This window comes from Pyrgilauda ruficollis, unplaced genomic scaffold (assembly GCF_017590135.1).
Source record: "Pyrgilauda ruficollis isolate IOZ18807 unplaced genomic scaffold, ASM1759013v1 scaffold4, whole genome shotgun sequence".
NCBI lineage: Eukaryota > Metazoa > Chordata > Aves > Passeriformes > Passeridae > Pyrgilauda > Pyrgilauda ruficollis.
In genome coordinates, this window is record NW_024525489.1 from 17,578,942 (window position 1) to 17,601,497 (window position 22,556).

The 22,556-nt window shown below is 49.0% G+C and overlaps 1 protein-coding gene across 3 annotated transcripts in view; it reads left to right on the forward strand.

Moving 5' to 3' along the window:
• The window catches only part of TJAP1 (tight junction associated protein 1), a 40,365-nt gene extending 18,465 nt beyond the window's left edge, over nt 1–21,900 (forward strand). For all 3 annotated transcript variants that reach the window (XM_041477034.1, XM_041477035.1, XM_041477036.1), the window contains exons 3-11: nt 4,548–4,642; nt 6,738–6,791; nt 8,866–9,024; nt 12,077–12,105; nt 12,775–12,936; nt 13,554–13,620; nt 15,359–15,466; nt 16,149–16,232; nt 17,901–21,900. In XM_041477034.1, coding sequence (XP_041332968.1) covers nt 8,899–9,024; nt 12,077–12,105; nt 12,775–12,936; nt 13,554–13,620; nt 15,359–15,466; nt 16,149–16,232; nt 17,901–19,217 — 1,893 coding nt within the window. In that variant the 5' untranslated portion in view covers nt 4,548–4,642; nt 6,738–6,791; nt 8,866–8,898 and the 3' untranslated portion in view covers nt 19,218–21,900. The remainder of the gene's footprint in view (nt 1–4,547; nt 4,643–6,737; nt 6,792–8,865; nt 9,025–12,076; nt 12,106–12,774; nt 12,937–13,553; nt 13,621–15,358; nt 15,467–16,148; nt 16,233–17,900) is intronic.
• Nucleotides 21,901–22,556: the final 656 nt, after the last annotated feature.

Here is a 22,556-nt window from a genome sequence, read left to right on the forward strand (position 1 = left end):
GGGGGTTATGTGAGACTCAGGGAATACTTACAGGGGCTGAGAGTCTGCCTTTCAGTAGTTAAAAAATTAAAGCTGCTTCTACCTTGTCTTAATTAAATGCCTTTTGATTTTATGTTCTAGGAAGGTAATGTATGATTTTTCTTCTCTTCTTCCCCTCCTACACAGCACAGGATATGACAGAGGTCTGGGAAAGGAATTCCTGCATGATGATTTTCTACAGAAATCTCCCTCTTCCACTTCTCTTCAAATGTTTTCTTGTGGTAGCCATTCCCTTGCTTGTGTTAGAGAAGGTTTAAGGCCTTGACTCCCAAATTTCCTTCATGTGAAGTATCAGCTTTATCCAGATACATGTTGTTAGAGTATCAAGATTTGCTTTTTCTAGCTGGATCCAGATACTTCCAGAGACTTTGGAGAGTTCTCCTAATCTCCATGAGTTTTTATCTAATGTTCTGGTATTTCTTTAAATTTCTGAGCAATATTCTCCAGAAGTCTTCTCATGGGAGATCTTAAAAGAACAGGTAAGAAGACAGAGTGAGGAAGGACATGAAACCCAGGGTGCTAAGATGAAGTGACTCTGAAAGTTTGTAGCCTGAACTTGTGAGAGTTGGAAGGATCACTGAGCAAACTAAACACGCTTCTGGTGTGTCAGCAGTTCTGAATGAGAAGCTGTCATTAGCCCTTGATGTAGCTGTCTGTGCTAAAGGTAGCTTGGTAAATGACCTTTTGCTGAGCTGGCTCTTGTGCAATTTCAGGTGTAGCCATTAATGGTGGTTCTATGCTTTGTATGTATTAAAAAGCTGGTGCTCATTTCCTGGTCAAAATCTCCCCTGGGTATTTTTATTCTCCATTAACATTCCTTCTGGGGATTGAATTCTGGTCCTTTGCTTCCTGCCCTGTTCCTGTTCAGATGTTAATCAGCTGTTGCATTCTATTCCAGTTACATGTTAGTGATGCTAGCATTTCTTGGTCAATGTTGACCAGTCCTGACTTCTATAAAAGAATTAGGGAAGCTAAGCTACTCTTGACACAGCAGAGAGTAGATAATAAAATGCACATTTAAGGGTGTAGAGTGCAACTGAATTATGGGGACTGAGATCTTTGTATTGTGGAAGGAGAGAGCAGGACTGTAAGAAAAGTGTGATTCTGATAATTTTTAAGAGAATTCTGCCTGGTGCAGTGGATGTGACTGATACATGATATGTCCTGTGGTATTTCCATTCAACAGGAACTGTGTATGACTGGAGTCCAGGGATTTAATTTTCTTTGGAAATGTGTTAGGTGTTAAGTAGGGCTTGTTACACGGACTGTTGTTCAACAGCTAGCCTGATCCCTTTTTCTTGATAGCTCTTGGAATTGTTCCCATGCAGAGAACAGAGGTTTCTGCCTAAGTCAAGGTTAATTGGTATGGAAAAGCAGGAATGAGCAATAATCCTCCTGAAATTCTATTTTAATCCAAGAGTCCCTATAATGCTATTACTCAGATCTGAATCGTGAGCATTAACATACAAGCAGTACTGAGATGTGAGTCTGCATTGGAGCTGTCATCCTTTTATTTTAAAATGAGCTTCTAACATAGCCAGCAGTAGAATGGATCTGAACATTCTTTTGAGATGCCTTCTCTGAATGAAAAGATCTCTCTCATTAAATGTTAAAGGGCCCTTTAATAACCTTGCAGTCCTTTTCCATTGTGCTTGGCACCAGCAGTCTACAGGTGCTGTTTTTAACTTCACACAGCTTGTCTTCGTGTCCTGGACAGACATCCCTTGGTGCAGTTATTGCATTATCCATCTCCCTGGTTAGTTGTCTTGGTCAGGCTTTCTGCAGCAGCTGCTCAGGTAGTCTGGCTTGGGACTTCTGAAATCTAAGGTTTCCTCTATCCATAAGCACAGGAAGGCAACTAGACAAAACTCTCTTGTGTTTGCTTTTCATGAAGCTAGTCAGGAAATATTGATACCTCCTAAAGCAGGATGTGCCAATATCCTGTATTGGATATGCATGCAGAATATAGGTCGGCCTACAGAGAGCAATATTCCAGGTTAACTGTGGTGATCAGATATATGTCACAGGACATTTGGTTTTGTTACTTGTAGGTATTGTACCTGCAAGTTTTTGGAGTGTGCTGACACTGATAGCCACAAAAAAATCTTTCTGTAGTGTTGCATTAGAAACAAATGTGACTGTGATTGTGTTATGGAATGTATTTTTTCATTAATGCAAATTTATCTTTCTGAATAAAAAGCAGTGCTAAAGAAATGCTGCTGTTAAGAGGAAAAAAGCTGGAAAAGTGATACAGTACCTGAAATAAGAAACTGTATCTGCATTATAATCACTGTATTTTTCTTGAGGAAGGGACCCTGTTGACCCTCAGCCGTGGTAAGAAGGCTGTTTTATAAGGTCAGAAAAGGCAACACAGGAGAAGGTGATGATGAGGAAAAGCCTGCAAGTCCTCTGCCTCTTTGCAGGGAGTGTTCAGCTGCTGCAACTACAAGCAGGCAGAAATTGTGTGCATCTTAGAATCAAACTGTTGGCTACCTCAGGTCTCAAGGGACTTGCCAAATATGAGGAAGACACTAGGTGCCTATAAATGTTGCCTTTTTTATTTCTCCTGTTCTTTCCCTTTTTGTCCAAAGCATTCCTGTTTGAACCTTCCTTTCTCTGCTAGGGACCTCTTTCTTGTTACTGGATATAAAGCAATGCTCATGGGTGGTGGTGTGGTTTTGTATGCATGCCAAGTGGCTGTTTATTCTGTACAGGGCCCACAGAACTGTCTTAAGCAATTCCGTGTGAGATGACATCTATTTGTGGTGTGTGGTAAAGGTTTTGGTTTTCTCAGATCACACAGAGAACAGAGCTACCCTGCAAGTGGATTTTACACTGAGGGTTGCTCTCTGGTAAAGTCAGCTAGAATCAAGCCTGTGTGTTGCCTGTGCAGCTGCACTCTGTCACTGTGTTGTGGTTAATCCCAGCTGGCAACCAAACACCACACAGGCACTTGGTCACTCTCCCCTCTGCTCCCAGGGGGATGGGGAGGAGAACTGGAAAAAAGTAAGACTTGTGAGTTGGGATTAGAGTTCTTTAATAATTTAAATAAAGTAAAATATAATAACAATTGTAATGGAGAGAGGGAGAGAGGAATAAAACCTGAGAAAAAAAAGGGATGCACAATGCAGTTGGTCACCACCCGCTGACCAATGCCCAGTCTCTTCCCAAGCACCAGTTGGCACTTTCCAGAAACTCCCCCCAATTTATGTACTGAGCATGATGCCATTAAGTATGGAATATTCCTTTGCTTGGTTTGGGTCAGCTGTCCTGACTGTGCTCCCTCTGAGCTTGGTCAGCTGTCCTGGCTATGCTTCCTCCCACCTTCTCATGCACCTTGTCACTGGCACAAGAAACTGAAAATTCCTTGAGTTAGAGTAAACACTTCATAGTAACAACTAAACCACCAGTGTGTTACCAACATCATTCTCATCCCAAATCCCAACCACAGCACTGTACCTGCTACCAGAAAGAAAATTAACTCTGTCCCAGCTGTAACCAGGACATGGTGTCCCTGTGAAGAAAGAGTTTGCGTGTTTTGTCAGTGTGAGCCTCGTGGCCCTTAGTAAGCCATTCCAGTGAAGCTCTTATTGTGAGTGACCTTAGAAATCCTACTGGAACAACAGTGGGTAATAGCTAGAAGACAATAGAATTGGACCTACTGCAGGTGATAGACTGGTAGACTGTAAATGTTAAGGAGCATTACTGATGAGAGGTGGAAAGGATAGATAAAAAGAACTAGGAGTTTTAGTTTCCTCTTGTACAGTGCTAATTAAAATAGCTGAAGAGCTGCCTTCTGCTGTAGCTCCAGGCTAAAATTGAGCTTCTGCAGGGTAGTCTTAATGTGGACTTGACAGCAAGCTCCTTCAGAGAGAGACTTGTGAATAGTGTGATGAGCAGAATTAGTGCCTTCTTCTATTTCTGGATATTACCTATATCCATTTCTGCTTTGGAGCACAAGGTCCATCTGTTCTGCAGAGAGTATCTGCTCCTCTCTGAACAGAGGTGTGGTGAATTGAACCACCTCGGGATTCTCACTCTGTGGTAGCAAGAGATGCTCAGTTATTGTAGATGAGGAGGCCTTTGCTGTGCTGTTCACTGCAGGGATGTCTGCAAAACAAAATTAGGTTTGTGTGGAAGAGGGGTTGGAGCAGAATGACAGCAATTGGATTCTGGATGGTGGACAGGAATGCAGGTGGGGAAGCAGGGACCCCTGGAGCTATGTAGAAAAACCTGCTGCCTTTCCATGGTCAGCAACTGGTCTGCACAGGCATCCTGCTCGGTGGAGAGATAGTTAAAAGACCTGTGCTTTCTGGGATACAGTGAAGACTTGGAGCTTTTACAGTGAAGGCATTTTACCTGGCATTAGATAGTGGTCTGATGGTGCAGCAGTTTGCTGTCGACTTCTGCCCTGTCACCTGGCTATGGGTTGCTCTGAGCATGCCTGGTTGTTTCCATGTTTTGTGCTGATAGGTGACTGACACCAAGTTTCCTTTCTCATGTTTCAGGAGCTGTTGGCCAGATGCTGCTGAATACTGACAGGAGAAAGCTGATTCGGAGACAAACGACCAGAAATGTTTGGACACGTCGTCACTTTGGATCTGTAAGTCCTTGCTTGAGGGAAAGTTGCCTGGCAGCCTTGTGAGTTTTTAACTATCTATGGAAATTCTCAGATAATGAAGGTAGATTTCAAATCCTGGTATCTTTTCCAGGTAAGTGGGGATGAGATGGCAGGTAGCATAGTTGCTGCCTCTAGGATAGGAAGCAGGAGAGTTCTGTTTGAGCCTGAGGAACAGTGTGCTGAGAGACAGGGAGGCCTTTGGCATGTTCGTTCTGAGCACAGCTGCAGTGGAAACATGCATGGACCCATGGGTGCAGCTGTTCCTGGAAACCTCTGTCTGTCTGCCATGTGGCTGGTGTTTATGCCATGATGCTGAACCAGCTTCTGCTGGGAGTTGATGGAAAGCAGATTCAAGCTATGCTGGTCTGATCCTTCCTAGAGGTGCATTTTCTCCCTTTCTTTCTCCTATCATAATTTACAGTTTGCCCCACAGAGTAGTTCCACTGTTGTGAAGCTGATTTTCCGTGTGCTAGTTGAGACCCGACTCCAGCATTGTAACAAGGAAAGTGGCCAGACAGCTTGTTGGGGCAGGGCCAGCACTTCAATTTGTTTTGGCAGAACTTGATTTTGCATGGTCCTGGTTTCTTGCTTGTTCCTTTCACCTTCAGTCTGACTCTCCCTGCATGTGTATTGCTGCTCCACACCCGGCCTCCTGTCCCACCTCCCAGGGCTTCATGCCACTGACATGGAAAAAGCAGCACAGCAGCAATAGTGCTTCAGGGAAAGGTAGGCTTTACTGAAGGCTTTACTCTCATGCCAGTGGCAGAGTGATGGCTACAAAGCTACTCTCTTACAGCTGACTAACCCAGATTAACCCAGCTCTCTTCTTGTAGTGATGGGTACCTGTTGTGGTAGTTTCCACTGGCAGCTAAGCATCACAAAGCTGTTGGCTCACTTCTTACTCCTCAGTGGAATGGGGAGAGATTTTGGAAAGAAGTAAAATTTTGTTGGTTGAGATACTGACAGTTAAATGGACAGAAAAGGAAGGGATCATAATAAAATAAGTAGAATATACAAAACAAGGGATGCACGGTGCAATTGCTCACCACCTGCTGACCAATGCCCAGCCATTTCCTGAGCAGTGGTGCATGGCCACCTTTTCCCATAGTTTGTGTACTGACCATGATACCATATGATATGGAACATCCCTTTGGGCAATGGGGGTCAGCTGTCCTGGCCATGTCACCTCTCAGCTTCTTGTGCCCCTCATCCTACTCACTGATAGGGTGAGAAGCTGAAGAATCTTTGCCTTAATGTAAACACTGCTTAGCAACATCTAAAACATCAATGTGTTATCAACATTATTCTCATCCGAAATCCAAAGCACAGCACTTGTTAGCTATTAGGAAGAAAATTAACTCTATCCCAGACAAAACCAGTTAAATACCCCAGGCTTTGACCAGAGAGGAAGGTTGTGTCTGTTCCTGTTTTGTATCCATGGTTGGCTGGATATTTTACAGAAGTCTGTTAACAGCAAGGTAGAGTGTGATATATTGCTTGATGGCAATCAGAGAGTAGCTTGCCCTCCTCCCTTGTGGAGGTGTGGGTTATCACAGCTCTAGGCACAAATGTTTTGGCTCAAACAAAAGCCTGATAATTGCCAGCTCATTTGTGGGTGAAAAACACTGACTTAAAAGGGTGAGTGAGATAATTGTTAGCAGCACCAAACTTCTGTACTGAAAGCTTCACAGTTAGCATCCCTCTGCATTGGCAGGGAAGATTAGCTGGGAGGGTCCCATTCTAAAGGAGGTTTGTTTAGTCCTTTCTGGAACCAATGTTGCTTTGAAGCCATTGCTTCATCAGTTTTGAGTTTATGTGATTCCAGTTGCCTGAGTGCCTTGAATATTTCCTTGCCATGTGCCTTTCTGGCTCTTGCTGGGCTATGTGGCCAGGTATTTGTAAGTTCATTTTCATTACTTTCAGAAGATCTGATGTGGGTTGAGGCAGGTATCTGGAATGAGGTGGCCATCCCAGTTGTGCTTGGCTATAAATATTCCCTATGCCTTACATTTTTATGGGATGAGATTTCAAGCTGGCTGTTTTGGTGGATGCTAAGCTATTGGTTTCTCTTCTTCAGGTCATCTGAGTGAGTGTCCTGACTTCATGAGGCTTTGAATTTAAGCCCAGGCTGGTAAGTGCTCATATCCTTATGAACTAGAGAAATTATTGTGATTTCATCTGGGCATATCTTCATGCACATCTCCTGTCCTTAGCCTGGCAGAAATTGACAGAAGAGTCCCCTAGATCACCTGTTTGATAGCAGGCCATTTACAAACCTTCTTGTGGCTTTTCTTTTTGAAAGAGAGAAATGTCTTCCCAGCAAATCAGACCTATCTGTTTTGCTTAGGGATACAGTGAAATGTGCATTCAGTATTATGGATGTAATTTTTCTAAAATATTAGAGATCTCTGCATCTACTTGAGTCTTTTTAGGAAAAGGGACTTTGAGGGAATGACTGCAGCAAGGGGAAGTTCCCAGCATTCTGATAGGAGAGATTTACAGGTTAGTCCTAGGAAGTTGTTTGTGTTTGTGGAAAGGTGTGAGAAACTTTTGAGCTCATGTTTATAGCAGAGTGAAGGGTGGCTTGCAAATGTACCTGTGAAGTGTAAAGCCAGTTATGGCTTGGGATTGCTCTGTGCTTGGTGCAGACACCTCCTACTTGCCTTCCTCTCAGGGGACTCAGTCTGGGTGTCAAAAGAGGCAGCTAGATAAGAATTGGAGAGAATTTTTGAGGATAAGAACTGGAGAGAATTCTCAAGGCTCTGTTTAGACTCTTACCATGTAAAACGCCACTGTCCAACACACAAAGCGAGTGAAGTCTGCTTGGTCACGGGCCCCGTGGTAGCCATCGACTCAGGTATGTAAAAGGGAGTTGTGTGGCCCTGCTTGTAGAAATGGGGAGAGAGTGTGATCTGAGTGGACACAGGTCCTGCACTTTGAAGGGCTGCAGGTCAGTTGCTGAGGATTGCAGAGATGCTAGACTTGCTGAGTGTAAGGGTCTTTCAAGGGGAATAAGAATTTGGCACTTACTCCAAATAGGACAACTATGAATGATTCATATGTTGTTGTCACCGAGGAAAGTCTGGTACTGTGCTCTGCAGCACCTGCTTGATAGCTCTGAGACTTCTTGTCTTGTGTACAGCAAGGGTGGTTGACATTTTGGCTGCTTGTGGGGAAGTCTTCCTGCCCTCAACTGCAGACCTAGAAGATGGAAATGAAGGTGTTTTTCCGTGTATACAGGACAGCTGCTTTTCTTCTACCCTATTTTTTGCTCTGGTACTGTTCTGGCAGCAGGAAGAATCCCAGCACAGCTAGGGTGAAGGAACAAATCTTTCCACTAGTGGTACAGCTGCATGTCTGCATGTTGTACACTTATTCCCTCTAGGGGTGGTGAGGCACTGGAACAAGTTGCCTGGAGAGGCTGTGAACTCCTCATCCCTGGAGGTTCGAGGCCAGGCTGGATGGGGCTCTGAGCAACCTGGTCTAGTGGAAGGTCCCTATCCATGGCAGGGGGGGTTGGAATGAGATGATCTTTAAGGTCCCTTCCAACCCAAACCATTCCATGTTGCAAAATCTGGCCTTAAATACCAAGGGGTCAAAACCATTACTCCCTAATTTGATGCCACCTGTGACTTGGGGGTTGTCTTTGTCTTTTCTGACAGAGTAATCAGTTCTCCTCCTAACAAATCTCCTGTGGTCTGCTGCACTAGTCCCAGTGTAAGCCAAAAAATTCTGGGCTCTTTAATGGCTGAAGTCTCCTCCCACACAGTCCCTGCTGACAGTGACAGGACATGATCAATAACTCCTGTTCCAGCTGTCAGTGCTGCCTGTAAGGCTTGCAGTTTCCATATTGAAAAAGGCCTTTCCTAAAGAGCCTGATCAATATGCTGCTGTGAGGTCTGTTCTCATTTGCTATATATAATCCGGACACACAACGACGTGAGTGAGCGTGTGTAGAGGGGGGAGAGGATGTGCCAGCCCTCTGCTCTCCCTAGCTGGGAGAAGGACACAGCTGCCTCTTACTTTGCTCCCTCTCCTGCAGCTGCTGCTCAAGGCTTGTGGCTACATCCTTTACCTGCTCTATTAGCACTCTGCATGGGGACCTGCTCTGGGACTTCAGGGGAGCCAAATTCCTGCTGGGTCACTTCCAGGGTTCAATGGAGCAGCCGCGACTCTCTGTTCTGTGCACTTTCTGCTGTTGGTAGGTAACACGCTTTCGGAGCCACGCAGGTGGGAGGATGTCGAGCACAGCCCCGTCAAAGAAGCCTTACCGCAAGGCGCCCCCGCAGCATCGCGAAATCCGACATGAGGTGCCCATCATTCGTGACGACCAGGATGGAGTGATCTTGGCTGAGCAGAGTCAGGTAACAACTTGCCGGGTGACAAAGGGCTTAACACCATTGCACCAGCAAATAGGGTTTAGTTACACCGAGGCAGGCCAGCTCGAGCAGGCAGAGGGGTTTGAGGTTTGCAACCTGAACTTCTCCTCATCGTGGTCCCTGGAGTCCAGCAGTGAGAAGGAAGTGGCAGGGTGCAGAACAGAGCTGAACGTCAAGAGCCAGACTACTGTCTCTCCAGCACTTCAGCGTGGTGGGAAGATGGGGCAGCGAAGTGGGAAGCGGTGCCCAAACCGCAGTCGTGGGCACCGCAGCAAGTTTGTGAGCCGTAGCATGGAGACAGTTCTGGTGTCTGGAGATGAAGGACACCATCCCACTTGCTCTTTCAAGAGCAGAAGCCTGGAACGCTCACTTATATTTAAAGAGCCTCCTGAAGTCCTGGCACCGAGGAAGTTTCGTGTCTCCTCTACACACCTGCCTCTCAAAGGGATCCTGAAGCAGACCAACATGACTGGCTCATGCCCTGAGAGCTTATGCAAGTCCCGCTCAGTAGAGACACTTTGCCATGGTCGTGGCTCACGCAAATGCAGTGATCCTCAGCTCTGCCTCAGCCCTAGGGAGAAGCGCTCCCTGGAGCAAAGCAGTAGCAGGGCCGCTGACTCTGTCAAGCGCAGGGAGAAGATCACAGAGGAAAAGCTGCAGTTCTCCAAATTCCTGGATGAGATTACCCAGCGGGTGCTGAGTCCCTACCGCTTGCGCTCACTGGGAGAGACCAGGGGAGCAGCACAAGACCAGAACTCTCCCCTTTTCCCCAGAAGCTCCGTGCCAGAAGGCCAAGGGGAAGGTCGCCTAAAAGGGGTCAAAACCAAGCATGCAACTGAAAGATCCCCCTGCCCAAGCAGAAGAAAAGCAGAAAAGAAAAGTGAGGGGCTGGGAATGGCTTCAGGCCAGAGAAAGTATGCTGAGGAAGCTGAGAGAGTTTCCAGACTAAGAAAGAAACCTGTCCTTGGGAGGAAGGACAGTAAGGGAAAACTCCTTTCCTTGGAGAGAAGGGTAGTAGATCTGTGTCAGTATGAGCTGCAGCAGCTGGCAGACTTGGGGCTGGCAGGGACATCCTCTGGGCAGCAGCATTCACTGTCTTCATGGAAAAACAGTGCAGAGGGCAGAAGGGATGAAAGCAGTCCCTGTTCACAGCTATTACAGCCACACCATCAGTGTGCTAAGCTTGGGCAGAAGCATACAGTGGAGCCGAACTACCCAGAGAAAGGATCCTGCTCCACTCCAACATGCTGGAGTCGGGAGGAGGGGCCTACCCCATCTAGATCCTCCCCTTCCTTCAACCTGGCACTAAACAAGGTAGGTGCCAGGGTCACCAACTTGCAGGCAGGGCTCTGACAAAGGCCAAACCCCTACCTGGATCTCATCTAATCTGTAATCCCAGGGCAGAGACTGAGAGCAGGCCCCCAGACCTCATGTTGTGGGTGCTTAATCATCAGAAGTTGTTCTCTTGTGGGTGCCACTCATGGCTGTGCTAGAGGCTGGGTATATCGTCCTGGGAGTAACCAGCTTTGGCCCCAGGAGTTAAGGAAGGTAGAAACTGGTGCTGTTCTCCCCACTGCAAACTTCCCAGGTGTTTGCTGGTTGGAGGCCCTTCAGGCTGCTGAGTCGTAGGTGTGTGCAGGAGGCAGGCAGCTCCGCTGTCAGGAGGTGCTGGGATGTTCCTAGTGCTTTGTGTGTGCCCTGTGCCTGGCTGCCTCAGCATACTTGATTTTTGTGTGAAGGCTGTTTCAGGACATTTAAGCTTTCTCCTCTTTTCTCTAGCCTGCTTTCAGGCAATGCCATTACCCTGTATTAATAAGAATCACATTATCCCTTTTGCCTGGTCACTATCATCTGCTGTTTGTGTATATGTGGGGGCAGGGGAGGCAGTTGCTAGATAATTCTGTGTGAATTAACTGATTGCCATGTGGAATCAGGAGGTAAGAAAATAATTGATGGATACTTTGCCCTTAGGAACAGGAAGGTAAATGCAGGTGTTAAAGACCATTCTTTTAAAGTGTGAATTAATGAAGAAAGCAGTCCCATGATGTCTTAAGGCCAGAACTGGGATGGTGTACTTTATGGAATTGGTAGCAGCAAAACAGCCTTGTCCTTGGCGGTCTGACATGGTCTCTCAGCCCAGAGCTGACTGTGACACTTAATAAACTGTCTGAAGTGTGGCTGCACTTGGGTTTGTGAAGTGCTCTTGGTATCAAGTACCAAAATAATCCATGGGCCTTTTGGACTTTGTGAGAATGGTCAGAGTCTTGGCTTTCATAAAAAAAAGTTGTTTCTCATGCTAATTAAATATCTCCCAGCAATCCTGGCAGGCAGCAGCCATCTCATGGGTTAGCACAGAGAGTTCAGAATAGCTGAGCTGCGTGCTCCTGTCACTGCTCTCTGTCTCCTTGTTCTGCACCAGCTATCTCTGGGGATCTTGCCCGTAACATTTTCTTTTACAGCTTTTCCTGGCCTTTAGCATTTCTTCTGCTATCCTAGAATAGTTTCAGTGGCTGGTTTCAGGTCTGCAAAAAGAAACCTCTTTTTGCAGCACAATCTGGGTCATATAATTGGTAGCCACATTTTTCAGCTCCCAAATGATTCTCACTCTTGATTTTTTTGTGGGGCTTCAGGGGCCCCACAAGTAATTGCTGTGGTGACTAGTGAATCCTGTGTATGCTGGCCCGTGAGATTCCTCCTGCCCACCAGCTGTGAATGTGGAGGAAGCTGAAAGACCTAAGGTGATGGTGTTACCAAAGAGATGCTGAGATTGCACCATGGGAGGGTAAAGTTACCTAACTTGTGTGGTGGTTTCTAGTCTTCTACCAGAACCAGAGCACACAGTGTGTTTTGGTATCAGGCAGCTGAGCAGTGTATACAAATCCTTGTAGTTCAAAGCTTGCCTAGTGTGAACTGTCAGGGCAGGGGAGGAAGAATCACAGCTAGGGTCTAGCCACCAAGACTGCCTTTTAGGACAGACAGTGTGAGAGACCAACTCCTCTTCTAAAAGAATCTCACAGCTGTTTTCTTCCCTGTGCAGGAACCCTTGACGGATGCAGAAAGGATGAAGTAAGTGTCCTGCTCCCCCTTTATGCCTGTCATACTGCAACTGTGTGGGTGCTGATTCCTCACATCCTGTTTGTGCCACCTGCGCAGTGAAGCTGACTGGCCCTGCAGGCTCCTCTCAGATCTTCAATCTTTTTGGGGCCATGTGGGCAGAGCTTTGGTCTGTGCCTTGCCAACCTGTGCCTTGCATGTCCCTCCCGCTGGAGGAGGAGGGAACATGGATCCCCAGTGCAGGTGCAGGCAGAGGAGTTGGTGGATGTGAAAGAAAGTAGATGAAGTCTTTAACAGAGATAAAGAGAGGATTATTCCCTTCTATTCATCCAACGTGGACTGGGATAAATTATTGATTGGTTTTCATTCATCAATGAAGGACACTGGAGCTGTACAGCTCATCTGTCTTTATGCAAGCACTGTAACCTGAGAGGGAGCTGGGAGCTATGGCTGGCCAGCTGGCATGTACTTCTTTGCCCCTGCTCCGAGAGTGTTTGTCTGTCTGTCCTTACAGAGATGTACCTCTTGCTTCATGCATTGGAATTTCCTGAGTGTTCAGTTCCTGACTTCCTGGGGCCCCTGTGAGGGCTCTTGGGCCCTAGTGCAGGGCAGTGGGGTGGGGTCTGGTGTGGAATACTCCTTGTGCACTCAGTGGTACCTTGCTCCTGGTTCCTGCCCCAGGCTGCTGCAGCATGAGAATGAGGAGCTTCGTCGACGGCTGACATACGTGACTAACAAAATGGAGGCAATGGAGAGGGAACTGGAGTCAGGTCAGGACTATCTGGAGATGGAACTGGGCCAGAACCGTGAGGAGCTGGAGAAGTTCAAGGACAAATTCCGTAGGTATGACAAAGTAAATGAGAGGGGTAGAGTTAGAAAGATCCCTCACACCAAAGACTTCCTCAGCTGGCATGAGCAGGTTATGCCTCGTTGTGCAAATCAAAGGTGTGCTGCATCCTTGAAAAGGTGCACCTCCAGACTCTAGGGGAGATAAAGGCTCTGCAGCCATTACTTCTTCCCAGGTACGGTGTAGGAATGCTGCCAGCATGAAAGGTTGATGGCAGGGAATTCTTCATCTGTTAGATGTAAGCATGTGTGCAAAAAAAGCCGCTGGTGGCTGCAGGAAAATACATCATTGGTTTACCTGAAAAGTACCTCAGTTAAAAATCAGTGCCAGTCACTTGTCATGTGCTTAGATGTGACATAGCTCAGAGGAGTCCTCCAAAGTCATCTACATCCCCTCCTGCAGGATCCTTTCACCCCCCCCAGCCTCATCTTGCCTCCAGTGACTTGAGGTCTGAAAGCAGTCATGTGTCAGAGGTGAAGCATAGTTAATATGCTTGGTTGTCTTAGTAGCAGTATTTCTGAGTTCTGGAGTTGGTGGTTTTCTTGGCACCTATGAAGCCAACTTGAGTAGGTGCCTGAGATCCATTCCCAAGCATACGAACTTGTTTCTATAGGTTGCAGAACAGCTACACTGCTTCCCAGAGAACCAACCAAGACCTGGAGGAGAAGCTGCATGCCCTGGTGAGTGCCCTATTAAGTCACTAGAGAGATGAGGTGCAAGAGACCAGTGTGTTTTAGGAGCAGATGGGGGAAGGGGCCCTGTCTTTACCCAGCAGATGTGGCAGTGGGTGAGGGGTGAGGTTTTGGCCATGATCATCTACTCCCCATTCTGGCTGGTGTCATGAGTGGTTTTCTTGATTTACTGAGCCTGTACTTGGTCATGCATGAGAGCTTTGTTTCCTCACAACATAAGTGCATGGTATTCCGTCATGTTGCTTCAGTCCCTCTCAAAGTGCCAGGGATGTGTCAGCTAGTCCTGGGGTGGTCATCCTGGGAGGACGGGGGCAGTCAGAGCAGAGCCAATGTGCGTGTATGTCTGTTGTGTGCATTCATAACACTCATGGCTGTTTCTTTTCTCTCCCTCCCCCTCTCTTTCTCTTTCTCCTCCCCACGCTGCCGCTGGCACACTCTGGGCGCACTCACCTCTCAGGCCTCTCTCAGCCAAAGCTGGATTTTTGCAGTTGCGTCTTTTCGTTTGTGTGTTTTTCCTTTTTGCGTGTCTCGGCCTGTTGGTCTCATTGTCAATCCCACATACACCATCTCAGATGGAGGGGCCCCAGCCCTCGTCCAGCCAAGGGCTCACCTGGTATCCAGCAGCTGCCCGCAGATGCAGCAGGTCCTAGCTTGCAGGGCTCCATCTTAAGAGTGTTTGACTCTGAGCCAGCTGGAGCATGACATGTTGGGAAGTGGTGCCCATAAGCTGCAGCACTGCATAAGGTGTGGATGGCTGTGAGCCTTGTTTGCTCCCTTTCCTTCCCCTCCTGAGCTGTGAGCAGGCAAGTCAAATAGCTGAGGTTCTGACTGGCTCTGTGTAGCCCAGGATGAGATTTCTTTGGTTCTAGAACTTGAATTTCTTGGGTTAATATTCACTACCAATTATTCATTGTGCTGGTGACTGAAGAGGCTGCATACTGCTGAAGTACTGGCTCCCTTATCCACCTGCCTGTTGCTGTGCTGTACCTGTGATGCACAGCTGGCCCTGCTGGTCACAGCCTCACAACACCCTTGGGCAATTTGGAAGAACTTCTTGAGACAGTGACAGCTTAGTTGTTCTGAGGTGTTGTCCCTCTTTGCTGTTACATCTGAGTCTCTGTCAGCCCTGTACCTGAACTGTTAGGGAGTCTGAAGAGGCAAGGTTGCCTGCTTTACGAAGGACATCAGCCGAACTTCAAATGAAGCGACAGGTCCTTTTACTTACTAGAGCAAGGATTAAACTCTTGCGAGATGGTGCCTTCCCCTTTTTGTCCATTCAGTATTGACTGTTGGATCTTTTCTGGCAGTTTTCTTGTTTCGGTTTCCCCAGGAAGGAGGGCTGGGTATCAATCTCAGAGGTCTTTGCTGTCAGTGGCAGGTTGGGATTGATCACTCAAAACCTCTAGCTTTTTGTGAGGCACCATGGGAACCATGGGCAGAGAGGAAACCTGCTGGTGCTGCAAGAAGAGATACTGCATTGAGGAGGTTCAGACTCAACCTGTTGTCCCTGTAGCTAGCAGAGCAGCTGGTCCCATTTGGCTTTTGGAATCACCTTCCTTTGAAGAGGGTTGTCTCCCTTGTCTGTCTGTATGTCTGTCTGTCTGTCTGTCTGGAAGTTTTTTGTATCCCAGCTGAACATGTCATTGTGCTTATGCTTGGGCTGAGGTGGGTGGTACAGCCAGGTTCTGTGCTAGGGAGTTTTAAACCTGGTATTCTTGCATCCCAGATTAAAAAGGCAGAAATGGACCGCAAGACGCTGGACTGGGAGATTGTAGAGCTCACTAATAAATTGCTTGATGCCAAAACCACCATCAATAAGCTGGAGGAACTCAATGTAAGTGTCAGTCTGCAAATGGCTGTGAAAGTGTGTGAGGTGTGGGCTTTTCCTTTTGTTCAAAGACATTAGTGTAAAGGAGCACATGAATGACTCCAGTGTGTATGGAAGTGCAGGAGCTGTACAGGATAGCAGGGACAGACAAACAGAAGAGGGTCTGAGGGGTTGAACAGGGAAGAATGGATCTTCAAGTTTGATGTATTTGCTCTTTTAAGCTTAGGGTTTGACTTGAGTCTGGGCTGTACTTAAGGAGGGGTCATTCACTCGAGAGCTGGGAGGGAGCTGATGCCTTTTCTACACCATTAATGTAGAAGTTCCTGGATCCAGTGCTTGTCTCTGTTAACTGCTCTCAACTCCTTCCAATCTGTCTGCATCATTAGATAGAGCTGAGCTGTGGGATGGGAGAGAAAAGGTGGAATTTTTGGGGATGGTTAAAATCTCCAGAGGGAGAGGGGCTTGATACACTGACAGAGGATATGCCAGGAACAAGGACTGGAGTTGAAGGGCTGAGGTAAGAAAATACATAAAAGTATGGGGAGGAGGGAATGGCAGTGCCCTCATGAATGATTCATCAGATGCCTCTTCTGGTTTCTGTTCAAACAGTATCTGGTCAGTTGGTGCCTTTTTGGGTAAGAGTTTGGGCGAGTCTGACAGTGTTATACACCTGTGCCCTCTCTTGCAGGAACGCTATCGACAGGACTGTAACCTTGCAGTACAGCTGCTCAAGTGTAACAAGTCTCACTTCAGGAACCACAAGTTTGCTGATGTGAGTAGTAATCCTGCTGAGGTGGGGAAGAAGGGCTCATGGGCTTTGACTGCATTTTGCTTTCTCCAGCTTTCTCCACAGGGCTGCTGGCCTCTCATCCTTCAGTCTCAGAGGTGGGGGAGGTTTCTGTCCCATTCCCACTGAGAAGGCAGCACAGAGCTTCTGCCAGCTCCTCTTTCATGACAGCTCCATTTCACAGTTCAGCGAGGAGCTGTTATAAAAAGCACAATAACCTTGAACTTGATAGTCTGCTGGGTGCATGCTGGTAGCTGGCAGGAGAACAGACCTCTCTCTTACTTTGCTCCATCCTTTTTCCTTCCTCTCCTAGCCACATGGAAGGGCCATACTGCCTCATAAGAAACAGCAGTAGTCTGACCCGATGTTACTTACTACTCTGAGGAGAAATGTGTGAGGCAGCATTCAGGGTTTTCTAGGCCTTCTGAGCAGGAGAAGCTGGTGCCAACTCACTGCCCCTTGTGGGGAGGGATGAGGGTGCGGGCAGCTCAGCTCATCCTGCTCTCATCTCCTTTCACATTAGTAGCATCAATTCTTTGGTTGAAAGTATCATCCAGGCCTTTAGCCCAGCTCTCTCTTTGCCATACCTCTAGTCTCTGTCCCTTCTTGTGTTCCTCTCAGCAAACTACATGCTTGTCTTTTTTAACTTAGCAGGTGACCACTATGTCACCCTCCCCCACTGTGTCTCAAATTAGCACTCTTGAGGTCAGTGTATCAGTTACTGCTGGGGTAACCTTGACCTCTCTCCCAGCTGTCCCCCCTCTCTGGAGCTTTGAATTCTGTCCACCAAAGCACCGTGTTCCACATGGCTGCCACTGGAGGGGGTTTGGTGCTGAGCAGGTGTGCACACAGCCTGCCTCACAGCCAGCTGTTGTTATGCAGTATGCCCTGCATGCCCAGATGTGGGTGCAGTTTCCTTCTGGCTGTGATGGGACAGACCTCGCTGTGCCACTGAGTGGCTTGGGGACCTCTGCTCTCCATGATTCACTTGTCTGTGGTGACCCAGGTGAGGGCAGCTTGGCAGGGTAGTGGGAAGAGCAGTAGTGCCCATTTGCAGGATGAGGGGTAGTGCTTACCCCCTGGTGAGACCCCAGTCCAACAACTTTTGTAATAAGCCCTTATGTTTGTCTCTGTGAAATGGAGAGAGTGAGGAAGCGTGGTGACATGTTGGAGTCGGTAGGAACACAGGAAGGCATCGATCCTGGTCTGCAGGCAGGCTGCCAAGGCAGCATGGCTGCAATTATGCATTCAGGGAGCACTGTGGATCTCAGCAGTGGGGGATCTAGAGTCACTTCAGTGCAACCACCAGCTGATTTTCCACAGATCAATAGACCCCTTCCTAACATGTGCTGGCTGGGCCTTATCTCTGTGCTCACAGGCATGTGAGACTGAGCCCATGTGTGCTTTTCCACATGGGGCCTGTGAACCATGGCCTAGAAGCATGACTACTGTGACAGCTAGAGAGCCTTGTTAGTCACTCATAGGCAGGTTTGCTTTGAAAAAAGATACCCTTCTGAAGGCAAGGTACGTGAATGTTAGGGTCAAGATAATGACTACAAAATACACATGTAGGTTGGTTGGAAAATGCAGATTATATGAAACTAAATTACTTGCATTGTAGCCCCCTTCTAATGTCCTCTTCCTTCTCCCTAGCTTCCCTATGAGCTGCAGGACATGGTGAATAAACATTTGCACAGCGCGCAGGAGTCTGCAGGCCCTGGCCAAGAGGCAGCCCACACCTTGGCTCCATCTGATGTTGTGCCCACCTCAGTCATCGCCAGAGTCTTGGAGAAACCAGAATCTCTGGTTCTGAATTCAGCCAAGTCTAGCAGTGGCAGCTGTCCCATGGCTGAGGATGTCTTTGTGCATGTGGACATGAGCGGAGCCCTTCCTGATGCCTGTAACAGTGCAGGGCAGATGGGGAAGGAGGGAGGAGATGCGGGGAAACAGCAGAATGGCGGCTGCAAGCCGCAGAGTAGTGTGGAAAGTGTGCCTGAGGAGGTGCCTGCCTTTGAGAAGCTAAGCCCATACCCTACTCCCTCACCTCCCCATCCTATGTACCCAGGGCGCAAAGTGATTGAGTTCTCTGAGGACAAGGTAAGGATCCCAAAGAACAGCCCCCTGCCCAACTGTACGTATGCTACGCGCCAGGCCATCTCCCTCAGCCTGGTGCAGAGCGAAGATGAGAGCTGTGACAGGCACCGGACACTCCCCAGCAGCCCTGCTTCAGAAGGGCACCGTTCAGCCTCCAGCTGTTCCTGTCAGCAGTCCCCCAAAGCAGCCAGGGCTCATGGCTCTTCCCAGAGCAGCCCATTCAGCAGCCCTCCCCAAATCCCGAGCGCCTTTGCCAGCTCTGCCAGCTCTGAGGAGGACCTGCTGGCTAACTGGCAGCGTATGTTTGTGGATAAGGCACCCCCCACCTCGGAGCGAGTGCTGATGAACCGCACGGCTTTCAGCCGTGATACAGCCCCCGAGCTCCAGAAGAGGTTCAGCCGCTCCATGCAGGAGTTGGGTAGGGCATCCTCAGCTTACTCAGATGGTGAGGAGTCTGCACAGAGCTGCAGCTGGACAGTGAGCCGGGACTCAAGCGTGGACACAGACAGCACTGAGTCCAGAGCCCGCAGGAGCCATTTCTCCTCAGACTATGGTACAGATTTCTCCCAGGATGAAGCCCAGAAGCTGTTGCTTGAAAGCGGTGGAGGCACTGCTGAGCCTGAAAGCCCCTCACCAGAGAAGCACAAGGACTATGTAGACCTTGGCTTGCCTGAGAGCCCAGCTGACGAGAGAGAAATGCTGCTCCAGGGAAACAAGGAGAGCAGCCAAGGAGGTGTCCAAGAGGAAAGTGGAGAAGGCAGAGTCAAGCCTCCTTTCAGTCGGCCGCACCGCAGCCCCAAGAGGATGGGGGTGCACCACTTACATCGCAAAGACAGTCTGACACAAGCCCAGGAACAGGGCAACCTTCTCAGCTGAGGCAGAGCAAGAAGCAGCCATGCTTAGCAGAGCTGTGGGATGCCCCCATCAGTCCACCTGAGGGAGAAGCCTCCCTTAGTACCCTCCTCCCGGGGAAACTCTGCTCTGAGGTTTTATATTTATTCTCTTCTTTTGCTACCTGGAAGAGCTGGGATCTCCCTTCCCTGGCACCTCAGACCCTCAGTACAAGCACACACAGTGTGCAGAAGCACACCCACTGCCCCAACGCACTTGCAGCTCTCTTCACAGCCTCACAGTGGTGCCTGTACCAGAGCTAGTTCTTGGTACCCCTTGTCCTGGTGCCTGTGCCTCTTTTTTGCTCTCATCCCCCTTCCCACTCAGGTACCTGAGGCCCTGGGTGCTCTCGTGTTGTTTCCCCGCAGCTGCTCTGCTCTCTTTTAACTTGTGCCAACAGGGCAGAGTGCCTGTGTGGTGGTGTCTGATTCCCTGGGAGCCCCAGCGGCTGTGAGTGGGGCACAAGGACTCTCCCAGCAGATGGCTGTGTGCCGTGGGGATGAGCTGGGATTGCTGGTGTCTCATTTTCCTCCTGGATTTTGTTTTCCCCAGCCACCCACTGGATGAGTCTTCAGAATCTGCCTCTGCAGGTCGCTGTCATGTGTCTCCAGGACTGGGCTCAGCACCTGGTCCCCACTGAAGCAATGCACAGGGGCTGGTGCTGTGGTGTGGGGCATGGGTGCTGCTTGCTGAGGTGGTTTGGGGAGGCAGTGTCTGCTGGGCTCTGGGGTTTGTATTTGTGTGTCTCCTCCCTTACACCTCTTCCCCTGTTCTCTGTGCTGTTGTTTTGTTTGAACGGTGCTGATGCTTTGCTCTTGGGTGGGCTTCTTTCTTCTTTCTTCTTTCCAAGCCTTTGGTTTTGGGGTGTATTGTTTTCTCTTTTCCCCCACCCTGCATAAACAGACACAGCTGTTGGCAGCCGGTCTGATGCCTGCACTGAGGGTGTGTTGAGGAGTCTCAGCTATCAGAGCTGCACTTCCCTCTGATCCTGGCCTCCAGCCTGCAGAAACCCCTCCAGATTTAAGAACAAGGTTTTGCCCCAGGCAAGCAAGGCGTGAAGGATGCTACTGGGCTTTTCTGGGAAGGGCTTGGTGCAGGGCCAGCAGGGATGCGAAGGCAGCGTGCTGAGGAGCTGCTCCCTGCAGATGCACTACCTCATGGCTCGGCAGCAGCCCTTCACCAGGGTCTCCTTGCACGCCCCCCTTCTCTGGGGGGCTCCAGGCTCTGGTGCCTCTCTGGGGCCTCCCTTCCTGGGTAGGGCTCTGTGTGTGTTTTTCCTAGTGTAGTGTGGTATTGTGTGACTTTTCTTCTCAGTCTTGTGTGCTCAGTGTCTTGTTGGGGGGGAGGGAAGGGGAGAGGTCTGTAGATGTAGGTATTTTTTGAGGGCTTACAAAGCCCAGGCCTCCTGTTTTAATTTTGTCCTGTGCCCTTGTCTGTCTGGTGTTTTTTGGCTTTCCTGGGAGTGCAGGGCAGAGAACAGCCCAGTTCCCTTCACCATACCCCCTTCAAACCCTGCCCTCAGCCTGCTGTCTGGTTTTTGAGTTGGGTTTGTGTTGTCCTCCCACCCTACACCATGTGGGCCCTTCATTGGGCTGGAGGAGAGCATCCTTCTCTCCAGGAGGGAGCATCTGTTCATATGCTTACATCAAGATTTGCAGCCAAGAGCTGTCTGGGGGGCCTGCTCCCCTCCCCAAACCCCTGTCTCTGTAAAGGGCTTGCAGCTTGTAGCTGGGGCCAGCCAGGGCTTCAGCTTGAGCCTGGAGGCTCCAGGGCCAGTGAAGGGGAGCTGCAGGCCTCTCTGGCAAGTTGTGTAGGTTGTTTTATGTACCCTGGGCAGAGCTGCTGCCTGCACGCTCACCTTGTTTCCCACCTGGAACAGTTGTAGAGTTGAATGCCACCCTCTGGTGGGGAGGTGGGACTCAGTATTTCACTGCAGTGTTTTGCTGTGCAGACAGGCTGAGAGTGGGAGCCTCCTCTGAGCCTGCAGAGTGTTCATCTCCCCTGTCCCAGTTGAGGAGGGGCAAGGGGGTTGTCCTTGTGTTTGCTGCCATCAGCCACTCCACTGCTGCATTTCTTTTGTTCTTCTGCAGCACTGCTGAGGGTTTGCATCTGCAGCAGCTGCCAGATCCTGCCTCACAGATGTCACCTGGGGTTGGCTGCTCACTGAGTGAGCTGCTCTGGCTCTGAGGCTGCTGGTGGCCTGCAGTGGGGGAGGCATTGCCCCCCAGGGCTCAGCCCCATCTTCCCTGAATCCTGGCATGCTGGTCAGTGGACAAAACTCTTTTGCTGAGGCAGCTGGTGCTGATGATGCTGAACAGAGCTGGCTTCGCTCTGCTTTTGGTGAAGGCAGACTGAAAAGCAAAACAGTGGAGGGGTGGCAAAGGTATTCCCACCACCTCGCCAGACACTTGTGCTTTGCAGCATTAGGATGCTGGCAGAGGTTGAGGGGGACTGGTGGCCTCAAGCAGCAGCAGAGCCCTCTCTTGCCCTGTGGGCATTGTGTCCTCTGCACTCCTGCCACCTCCAGCAGTACTGGCTCTGGGGCCTTGAGTCCATCTGAGTTCCAGTGTCCCAACTCCAGACTGTTAATCTGTAACTAATGTGTTTTTTTCTGAGATTTTCAAACTGATGTATATTTTAAGACCAGAAATAAACTATTTTAAAAGTAGATGGCAATGGCTACATTGTACATTGTACTTGATACTAAGTAAGACCTGGACTGGAATGATCCTGAGCATGTGAAGGTGTAGCTACTCATGGTACAGTGTCCCAAGTTTGTTGAACTGTGTGTGCCACCCATTGTCTTGTCCAGGGAGCGTGATCCTGTGACCTGTAAGCTGGTGCTGTTAGCACCCCTCAGTGTTACTCTTAAGATTCTGCCTACCCTGTTTCACATATTTTGCTGGCTGTGCTGGCTGATCTGCCTTGGCCAACCTCCACATTCTCATCTAGTGTAGAATAAGGTGTAGCTAATCCTTTTAATAGCTGTTAGTTTTCTCCGAGTCCCAGCTTTTGGAGTCATCTGAGAGTGTCACTTCACTTCAGAAACCGAGTGACATGGGGCCACGTACCATACTCCCTTGCTGGGGTTCCTAAGAGGTTTATAATTCTAGATTCAGTATTTTGAGTGAGGAGGGAGGATTGGGGTTGACTGCACGTACCCCAGTCAGGAAGGCCTCCAAACATGGGGCAGAGAGTTCCTTCAGGATGCTGATACGGACAATTGGAAGTGTTTCCTTTTCATGTTGAAGGGTGCTGCAGGGGTCAGAGGGTTGTGATGAATTTTTCTCCCTCTCCCAAGTTAGGCTCCCTGTGCCTTTCTGA